The 10,676-nt window shown below is 32.9% G+C and overlaps 1 protein-coding gene across 1 annotated transcript; it reads right to left on the bottom strand.

Moving 5' to 3' along the window:
* Positions 1 to 1,050: 1,050 nt before the first annotated feature.
* On the bottom strand, positions 1,051 to 7,500 carry LOC147381685 (UPF0481 protein At3g47200-like). The gene is made up of 2 exons (XM_086430085.1): positions 6,047 to 7,500; positions 1,051 to 1,466 (listed from the first exon to the last, which is right to left on the bottom strand). Exon 1 carries the CDS (start codon positions 7,461 to 7,463, stop codon positions 6,054 to 6,056), a length of 1,410 nt encoding a protein of 469 aa, XP_086286211.1. The 5' UTR covers positions 7,464 to 7,500; the 3' UTR covers positions 1,051 to 1,466; positions 6,047 to 6,053.
* Between the last annotated feature and the right edge of the window lie 3,176 nt (positions 7,501 to 10,676).

The raw sequence follows: 10,676 nt of genomic DNA, 5'->3' as shown, positions 1-10,676 counted from the left end.
CCCGAACCTACTATGAGTGTTCCCAAGTTGCTTTATTCAATCAAACCAGCAGGTAAGTGGGCAGACCGATCCAGACCATTCAAACTAAACCCGCAATATCGGTCCAACACAATGTGTAAAATGTAAATCAATTGGCAATCGACAAATGGATCAAACTGATCAACACCAAACCGGTTTGACCAATTGGTTTTACTTTCAAAGATTCAGACTATTTATACCAAAAAGATTCGATCTTATGGTCAAATTTATTTGTCTGATCAAAGGTTTTATTTCAATCAGGGGTCGACTTGTAATTAATCTTTTTCACCTTCTTGGTCACTATAGACTTATAGTGCATTTGGATATGATATTTTCTACCGGACTTGAGCTAATCAATATCAAAATTTTAATCATGTGGTTAAGAGTAGAACTTTTAAAGTTAATGGTTAACCTTGGTTTACTTCCAATCAGGTAATAATTGCTCCTAGACGTTTTAAACCACAATCTATGTTACTTTGGATCCATCAAAAGAGCATCTTTCTAGAGTCCCATCATCAAGTCCAAGTAGTCCATCCACCCAGAAGGACCTCCTTACTTTGTAAATAAGCGTCCCTGAGTTTTTTTTTTAGTTTCAATTCAGTTTTCATCAGTCTCGAAATTCAATTTGTCATTTCAGTTACGTTAGTTTTCTTTAGTCGAGTGTGTTAGTCCTATGTTTTTTATTCCAGTAAATAAATAAGCTTTTGATTATCATGCATGCAATAATGATATGAACATAAAATTTGACATGAGGAATGACTCAAGGTTCACTAATCAAGCTTGATAAATATTGAAATTAAATAGTACAATCAAAAAGTGCAAATTGGTACTACCTTATCATTAGAGGACATGTGAAAACGATAGACCTACTCAAGAAATTAGTAGTGTTCTCGCAGGGTCTATGAGAATATGTTAGTTATAAGCACCATGTTGCCTTTCATCATAACAGATTGTACCAAAATAGGACAAATCATAAAGTCAAAGGTGATTTTTAAAGTTCATCTGTCAAGAATGATGTAATTGAAACCATCGACAAAGGTGCGAAGATCAGTAAGAAAAGATTCATCATGTTTTTCACTCAAGAGAGAGAGTTCTCATTTACAAAAGAATAAGAAATTTTTTGAAGTTCTGAAAGTGTTGAACGAGTCAATGTCAAATACAAAGAACTCAATCACATTTAATTTCGTAGAAGAAGACTAAAGATTACTCATTCTCAAAAGAAGAGTATACTTGATAGAGCAATCAAGACATCGAGTTTCTAGAATCTTGACCAAATCAATTAGCATTTCACCGAAGGAGGCCTCCTTTGGTCAAACTATTTTCCTATCTTACCAAGAAAAAGTTAATCTTTCTAGCCCTTTGCATCCTTTAAAGAATCAATAGCCTCTTCTTTTTAAACCACACCAACCAACCCTGGGAGGGAAACTTTGCATGAACTACGTTTTGACCTGATTCCAAAAGAGAAAAGAAATATTTGGGTACGTAAGCAACCTGAGAAGTTACTTCAAGCCCGGTTAGAAAAAAAAATGTATTCTCTTAAGAAAAGTGTCATACAAAATAAAAATCCCCTATTGAAAGGTTCAAAATAAAAAAATGCAAAACTAGGGACATTAAAAAAAAAGATAATCAAAAGAATTTACAAAAAGTAAAGAATGCCAAACTAGGAGCATTATAATAAAAAAAAAAGAATATCAGACTAGGGGCATTTTGGAAAGTCGAGCTTTTTACATTTTCTTTCTAAACCATGCCCTAAGCCAACCTATTAAGTCCTCCTAAATACTAATTGACTCGGTTAAGGTGTAGGGAACTAAGAAGCTGTCGAGATCATCAAGAAAAAAAAAAAGAAACCCGCTAAGTTGAAAATCTAAAATGGCGACTTAGACAAAAGTTAGGGCATAACCATAAAATAAAAAGACTTGCTAGGTTAAAAACCTGAAAATGCGACTTAGGCAAAAATCAAGGCATCATCAGAAAAAGAAAAACAAAGCCTGTTAGATTGAAAACCTAAAGAGGCGATTTAGGCAAAAATTAGGGTATTATCAAATAAGGGGAAATGTCTCATCAAGAAGAAAAATTCGGAAGGAATCTTATGTAGAAACTAGAAAATGCAGAATCATTCAAACCACAACATTCGACGAAAATAATATTGAAGTCGAAGAAACTCAGAAGCCATCTTGAACATTTTAAGATCTTTAAGAGTATGTTAACTTGTCCAAGTGAACATTTCAAAATTACAAAAGTATATTTTTTACCATGTGATATCAAAAGCCCTTTAATCAATATTTCAAATTACAACTAAGTCCTTTTAATAAATAATTGTGCTTCTTCATGTCTGAAATAAGATTACTTGGATGAGTCAACTCGGTAGTTCTAGAAGACATTCTAACTTGACTTCTATTTAAGATTTTATTTTTTTTATAATGTATTTTTTTAAAACATTTTTTTAATATTCTAACCAAACGAGCTTTTACAAAAATTTACTTTTCCAATTTAAAAGTTGTAGAATTACTTTCTAGAAGATTTACCAAACATAGCTTTTGGACAAGACCACTCCACGTTCTGGTAAATATTTGACATACCCTAGTTGTCAAACTGGTGACATAACTTCTATAATAACCTGTAATTGGCCAAAATGCCCACATCTATAACTCCTAAAATAACCTGTAATTTCCCCCCCCCCCCCCAAAACCCTTCAAAGTATAACTTCTACAGCTCTACTCTCACTTATTTACCCTTTTAAAAACTCAATCGTTTTTATATTTTAATGTCTTGTCAAAATTGTTGACTTTTGTAATGAGAGCTTCTATTTCCACACCAAGTTTTTCTAACACCACCCAACAGTGAAAATTCTTTTATGATCTGCATATGAATTGGGGCGGCGTTGGCAAAAGCTAGTGTGGCAACAGAATCTCTCTTTGTTATAGAAAGAAAAACACTTTCCTTACTACAGAGTAAGATTTTAAGTCTTATTAGAGGTCGTTTTGTTCAAAATGATTACACCATTAGCAAATCCAACATCACAGCCATCTAGAATGTGGATCATCAATTTTTTACCAAAAATATATAAATCACTTTTGATGGATTTAGAAGTTTTATATTGGGCTGATTTTTATGAGGATGATCTTCTCATCATAGAGATCATCCACACAAAAGATCAGCTCAATCTCAAACTTTTAACCCATATTTTGAAAAATGGTTGAGATTTATGAGTATCTTGGTAACACAAATATTGAAGATACTTATCCTGATGATAAATCTCAAGCATTGGATTTTGTGTTTAAAGGGTTGGGATGGGGTTTAGGTAGTTTTATATTAATATCTCAATGTAAAAAAAGAAAAAAAGAAAAAAAAGAAAAAAAGAAAAACAAATATATTTAAATAGAAGAGAGGACGACAACAATTTTTTGGGGAGAAACATAACGAGATTTTTTGGCTAGAGAATTTAGCCACTTAGGTTAATTTATATTAACCTCTAAAAAGTAAAATTAAAAATTAAAAAAAAAAAAAAAAGGGGCATATATATCACAAGATTTAGGCAATAAATTCATGAAGAGGGATTTAAGTAGTTTTATATTAATCGACGCACAAAATAAATTTAAAATAGAAGAAGATGACGACAATTTATGGGGAAGAACATTAGGAGATTTTGGCTAGAGAACAATGAAGAGGGATTTAGCAATTTAGGTAATTTTATATTAACATCTCAAAAATAAAATTAAAAATAAAAAAAGATATGTATCAGGAAATTTAGGCTAAAAATTAATGAAGAGGGATTTAGGGTAGTTTATATTAATCTCTGAACGCACAAAATAAATTTAAAAAAGACGAAGATGGCAACGATTTTAGGGGAGAAACATCTGGAGATTTTGATTAGAGATCGATAAATGGGGATTTAGCCATTTTGGTCATTTTATATTAACCTCTCAAAAAGAATATATATATATATATATATATATATATATATATATATATAATATATATATATATATATATATACGCTTTACCAAACATGTTTTGTCCTACATGGGTTAAAAGTTTTTGAATATGCTGCTTTTTTGTGAGGATGATCTCTATGGTGAGGAGATCGTCCTCACCAAAAACCAGTCCATTCCAAAACTTCTAACCCCATAAAAAATGGTTTACAAACAACGGACGGTCCATGATTTTTCAACTTGTAAACATAGGGCTAGAAATTTCGAAATGGGCTGATTTTTGGTGAGGATAATCTCTACGATTAGAAGATCATCCTCACCAAAAATCAGCCCATTCCAAAACTTCTAACTCAAGTAGGGCAAAACACGTTTGGTAAAACGTAGGGTAAAGTGTAGGGTGTTGAACATTTCCCTATATATATATGGGTCCCGTTCAGCACCCTAAGCTTTACCACACACTTTAACAACGTGTTTTGTCTTACATAGGTTAGAAGTTTGGGAATGGGCTGATTTTTGGTGAGGATGATCTCTATGGTGAGGAGATCATCCTCACCAAAAATCAGCTCATTTCAAAACTTCTAACCCCATCAAAAATGGTTTACAAAAAATGGACGGTCCACAATTTTTCAACGTGTAAACATGGGGCTAAACATTTCGGAATGGCTGATTTTTGGGGAGGATGATCTTCTAATCATAGAGATCATCCTCACCAAAAATCAGCCCATTCCAAAACTTCTAACCCATGTAGGACAAAAACGTTTGTTAAAGTCTGTGGTAAAACTTAGGGTGCTGAACATTTCCCATATATATATAGGGAAATGTTCAACACCCTAAGCTTTACCCTACACTTTAACAAACGTGTTTTCTCTTACATGGGTTAGAAGTTTTAGAATGGGTTGATTTTTGGTGAGGATGATCTTTATGATTAGAAGATCATCCTCACCAAAAATCAGCCCATTCCAAAATTTTTAGCCCCATGTTTACAAGTTGAAAAATTGTGGACCGTCCATTTTTTGTAAATCATTTTTTATGGGGTTAGAAGTTTTGGAATGGGCTGATTTTTTGTGAGGATGATCTCCTCACCATAGAGATCATCCTCACCAAAAATCAGCCCATTCCAAAACTTCTAACCCATTTAGGACAAAACACGTTTGTTAAAGTGTAGGGTAAAGCTTAGGGTGCCGAACGGGACCCATATATATAGGATTAGGATCCGTATACACATAAAGCTACTCATAAAACTACAACTATTTTGTCTTATATGGGCAAAAATTTTTGGAATGGGCTGATTTTTTGTGAGGATGATCTCTAAGGTGAGGAGATCATTCTTGCCAAAAATCAGCCTATTATGAAATATCTAGCCCCATGTTTACAAGTTGAAAAATTTTAGACCGTCCAATTTTTGTAAATCCGTTTTGATGGGGTTAGAAGTTTTGGAATGAGATGATTTTTTGCAAGGATGCTCCCCTCACCATAGAGATCATCCTCACAAAAAAACCAGCCTATTCCGAATCTTTTTAACCATATGAGACGAAAACATTGTAGCTTTATGAGTAGCTTTATGTGTCTACGAAACCCAACCCTATATATATATAGGCTAGAAATCGGAATAGAGCTACAATGTTTTTGTCTTATATGATTAAAAAGATTTGGAATAGACTGATTTTTTGTGAGGATGATCTCTATGGTGAGGGGAGCATCCTTGCAAAAAATCATCCCATTCCAAAACTTCTAACCCCATCAAAACCTAACTTTAAAAAACGAAAAAAAAAAAAAATTTACTTAGTGAACCCCAAAAACAAATTTGGGGGGGCCCTTTTCCAATTGTGGAGCTTAGGTGATTGCCTAAATGGCCTTATGCTTGAACCGGCCCTGGGAACTATGAATCTGATTGTCTTTAACAATCATATTCAGCTTATCATTACATTGTAAGAAAAAAAGATATCTCCAGTAGAAAAGAAGTAACAAAGACAATCTCCTCTAAAGGAATGGCATATACAGAGTTCGATAAGATTATTTATACTCCTAAATGATACAAATAGGACAATATAATAACTTCATAAATAAAGTTAAAAAAAAAAAAAAAAATTACTTACCTGGAGATCAATGGATTGTGAAGTAGGTTTGAGTAGCAGCTAAGCTGATAATACAAATTCCAGCAAAGAAACCAATAGCAGTCCAGGGGCGATTGAAATGAGTGTGTAAAAATTCACCGATTAATACCCTCATTTTGTTTTTGTAATATAAATGAATGCCTTTTATAACTTCTTCGTAGGTTTGAGGCTCATAAAGCAATCCCATTCCCAATTCATTGAAGAGATTGGCCACTTCTTCATTACTACCAAGGCAATTGATGATTATTTCCTTAGACCGCAACTCCTTCACATCGTCAGCATGATCAATCAAAGAATCCAATAAACATATGTAGCCAGTGATTTTATGACCAATGTTGGCATCTGGACACATCTCATAGGCAATCAAGTTAAGAAACTTGCATTTGGTTAGATCATCTATGATCATTTGAGGAAGTGTCAACTTTTTATAAATGACCGCGTAAGTTCTAAATTCAATGTCACGTAAACTAGTTGTATGACTTTTATCAAACTTAATTCCCACAGCTTTAAGCTCCCTTACTGGAGGGTATGAAGGTAAATTGTCAAAGCTAGGCTGGGCCGCTACTGTACGCTGTGAAGCCGAATTGTCAGAGCTGGGCTGGGCCGCTTCTGTAAGGTTTGAAGCCGAATTTTCAGAACTGGTGGGATCGGCCTGATTGGGACGAATGACAGTCCTAGCGCAGTGCACCAATTGGCCATAACAATTACTTATGAGGCTATGAGGAACTTGTGAAGGGGAACTCGTGAGTAATTTGGTCCGAAGAAGGTCAAGGAGATGATGGGGAGGATCTTTTCTAATAATGGAAACCTCGCTATGATAATCGACATAGGGATTAATGTACCGATGGACAAATTCATCGATCTTGTTTACACCTTCATCACTACGAGGGTATCTCAACTTCATCAATGCCTCGAGAACCACATATGGGAGTTGGTTCTCAAGCAAGAACAAATCTCTCAGTATGGAAATTGTATTATAGCCACGTGTTATCGACTCATATAGTTCACCACTTATGAAGTTGTGGATGAATTGCATAACAAAGCAACCATCTAAGATCATCATCTGAGTGAATTCTTCATCTGAATGAATGTTAGTAATAATGGTGTCTTTGGCATAGCACTTTTTGGCTTCTGCAGTCACACGTGCAACCTCTTTATAAAAGTCTTCTATTTTTGTATTATTCTTGACACAATCTCCGACAAATATTCGAGTGTACTGAGTCTTAATTTTTTTATTGTACTTGGGTTCATTATGGTAATAAGGACCAATCGACACCATCTCAGGAGTAAAGCATTTCTTGTATGATTCGATCTCTTGCAGCCTTTCTTGTACCCTTTGAATTTTTGGCTTTTTTTCATCTGTTGTGTGTTCCCCTTGTGCTTGTGTTGTTTCATTCATTATGTTAACCAACCATTCAGCGTTACCTCCTGGGAGGCTAGGTACATCTGTGATGTCTCTGCCAACAAAACACAAAAAATGACACTAATTTTGTAATTTGGCATAATTTCATTTTGACCCCTAACTTTTTTATAATTGCACTTACCTCCCTTATCTATGATAAAAGTACTTATACCACTAATAATTATCTAAATCGAGTAAATCATTTATATAATAACTATAAAATAGTCAGAGCATATGACTCCTCTCATTCATGATTTTAAGAAAATGTACGAAACTGAGATGACTCACTGAGTCATCTTAGTATTGTTGGTGAACAAACATGATATTCAATGTGTAAACGTCTTATATATGATACGAGTTGTCCGACATTTTGAAAATATATTTCGATTCAATAAAATTTGGACTAATCAACCAAAATTTTATATTTGTTATTAAAATAATTTTTTCTTTTTCTATAATTTAAACATTTATTATTATCTAAATAAAAATAAAAAAATTTATCTTTACCATTATAATGAGAGAAGGTGGAGTATGAATGGTATGACAACAAAATTAGAATGATCATAAATGTCCCCACTTTTATATTTAAATTTAATATAATCAAAGTTATTTTTGGTAAAAACTAAGAAAAAAGTTGTAACTCAAACGTCATTCTATTTTTAAAATTACAAAAGTATCTTTTTTACTATGTGATGTCAAAAATCCTTTAATTAATATTTTAAATTACAATTAAGTCCTTTTAATAAATAATTGTGGATTGAGTTGTGCTTCTTCCTGTCTGAAATAAGATTACTTAGATGAGTCAACTCGATAATTCCGGAAGACATTTTAACTTGACTTCTATTTAAGCTTTTATTTTATTTTTTTATAATGTACTTTTTTTAAAAACATTTTTTTAATATTCTAACCAAACGTGCTTTTACAAAAATTCACTTTTCAATTTAAAAGTTGTAGAAGTACTTTCTAGAAGATTTACCAAACACAGCTTTTGGACAAGACCCCTCCACGTTCTGGTAAATATTTGACAGACCCTAGTTGTCTAACCGGTGACATAACTTCTATAATAACCTGTAATTGACCAAAATGCCCACATCTATAACTCCTATGATAACCTGTAATTTTCCCCCAAATATCCGTCAAATTATAACTTCTACAGTTCTACTCTCAATTATTTACCCTTTTAAAACCTCAATCGTTTTTATCTTTTGATGTCTTGTCAAAATTGTTGACTTTTGTTATGAGAACTTCTATATCCACACCAAGTTTTTCTAACACCACCCAATAGTGTGAAAATTCTTTTATGATCTACGTATGAATTGAGGCGGTGTTGGCAAAAGCTAGTGTCTTAACACTTTCCTTACTACAGAGTAAGATTTTAAGTCTTATTAGGGGTCGTTTTGTTCAAAATGATTATACCATTAGCAAATCCAACATCACAGCCATCTAGATATTTCATGGAAAAACTTAAAAGTGATTTAGAATGTGGATCATCAATTTTTTACCAATAATATGTAAACCACTTTTGATGGATTGAGAAGTTTTAGATTGGGCTGATTTTTATGAGGATGATCTTCTCATCATAGAGATCATCCACACAAAAGATCAGCTCAATCTCAAACTTTTAACCCATATTTTGAAAAATGGTTGAGATTTATTTGTATCTTGGTAACACAAATATTGAAGATACTTATCCTGATGATAAATCTCAACCATTGATTTTGTGTTTAAAGGGTTGGGATGGGGTTTAGGTAGTTTTATATTAATATCTCAATGTAAAAACAAGAAAAAAGAAAAAAATATATATTTAAATAGAAGAGAGGACGACAACAATTTTTTGGGGAGAAACATCACAAGATTTTTTGGCTAGAGAATTTAGCCACTTAGGTCAATTTATATTAACCTCTCAAAAGTAAAATTAAAAAAAAAAAAAAAAAAACATATATATATCGCAAGATTTCAACAATAAATTTATGAAGAGGGATTTAAGTAGTTTTATATTAATCGACGCACAAAATAAATTTAAAATAGAAGAAGATGACGACAATTTATGGGGAAGAACATTAGGAGATTTTGGCTAGAGAACGATGAAGAGGGATTTAGCAAATTAGGTAATTTATATTAACATCTCAAAAATAAAATTAAAAATTAAAAAAGATATATATCTGGAGATTTAGGCCAAAAATTAATGAAGAGGGATTTAGCGTAGTTTATATTAATCTCTGAACGCACAAAAATAAATTTAAAAAAGACGAAGATGGCAATGATTTTAGGGGAGAAACATCCGGAGATTTTGATTAGAGATCGATAAAGGGGGATTTAGCCATTTTGGTCATTTTATATTAACCTCTCAAAAAGAATATATATATATATATATATATCTATATATATATAAGGTCCCGTTCAGCACCAAACATTTTGGCCATCCTCACCAAAAATCAGCCCATTCCAAAACTTCTAACACCATCAAAAATGGTTTACAAAAAAATAGACGGTCCACGATTTTTCAACTTGTAAACATGGGGCTAGAAGTTTTGGTGATGATATTCAGCATCATAGGGAAATGTTCAACACCAAACATTTTTCAAAACATGGGTTAGAAGTTTTGGAATGGGCTGATTTTTGGAGAGGATGATCTCTACGGTGAGGAGATCATCATCACCAAAAATCAGCCCATTCATCAAAAATGGTTTACAAAAACTGGACGGTCCACGATTTTTCAACTTGTAAACATGGGGCTAGAAGTTTTGGAATGGGCTGATTTTTGGTGAGGATGATCTCCTCACCGTAGAGATCATCCTCACCGAAAATCAGCCCATTCCAAAACTTCTAACCCATGTTTCGAAAAATGTTTTGCCAAAATGTTTGATGCTGAAACATTTCCCATATATATATATATATATATATTATAGGATTAAGCTATACACATAAAGCTACTCATAAAGCTACAACATGTTTTGTCTTATATGGGTAAAAATGTTTGGAATGGGCTGATTTTTTGTGAGGATGATCTCTATGGTGAGGAGATTATCCTTGCCAAAAATCAGCCTATTATGAAACTTCTAGCCCCATGTTTACAAGTTGAAAAATTTTAGACCATCCAATTTTTGTAAATCACTTTTGATGGAGTTAGAAGTTTTGGAATGGGATGATTTGTTGCAAGGAAGATCTCCTCACCATAGAAATCATCTTCACAAAAAATCAGCCTATTCC

The sequence above is a fragment of the Akebia trifoliata genome, unplaced genomic scaffold (assembly GCF_017979445.1).
Source record: "Akebia trifoliata isolate Shusen 1 unplaced genomic scaffold, ASM1797944v1 Contig00300, whole genome shotgun sequence".
Taxonomy (NCBI): domain Eukaryota; kingdom Viridiplantae; phylum Streptophyta; class Magnoliopsida; order Ranunculales; family Lardizabalaceae; genus Akebia; species Akebia trifoliata.
Note: the sequence above shows the minus strand (reverse complement) of the source record. Positions and strands in the feature narration are given on the sequence as shown.

Excerpts from the sequence above, each read along its gene's own strand:
- LOC147381685 (XM_086430085.1), bottom strand. The coding sequence starts at position 7,463 with ATGAATGAAACAACACAAGCACAAGGGGAACACACAACAGATGAAAAA.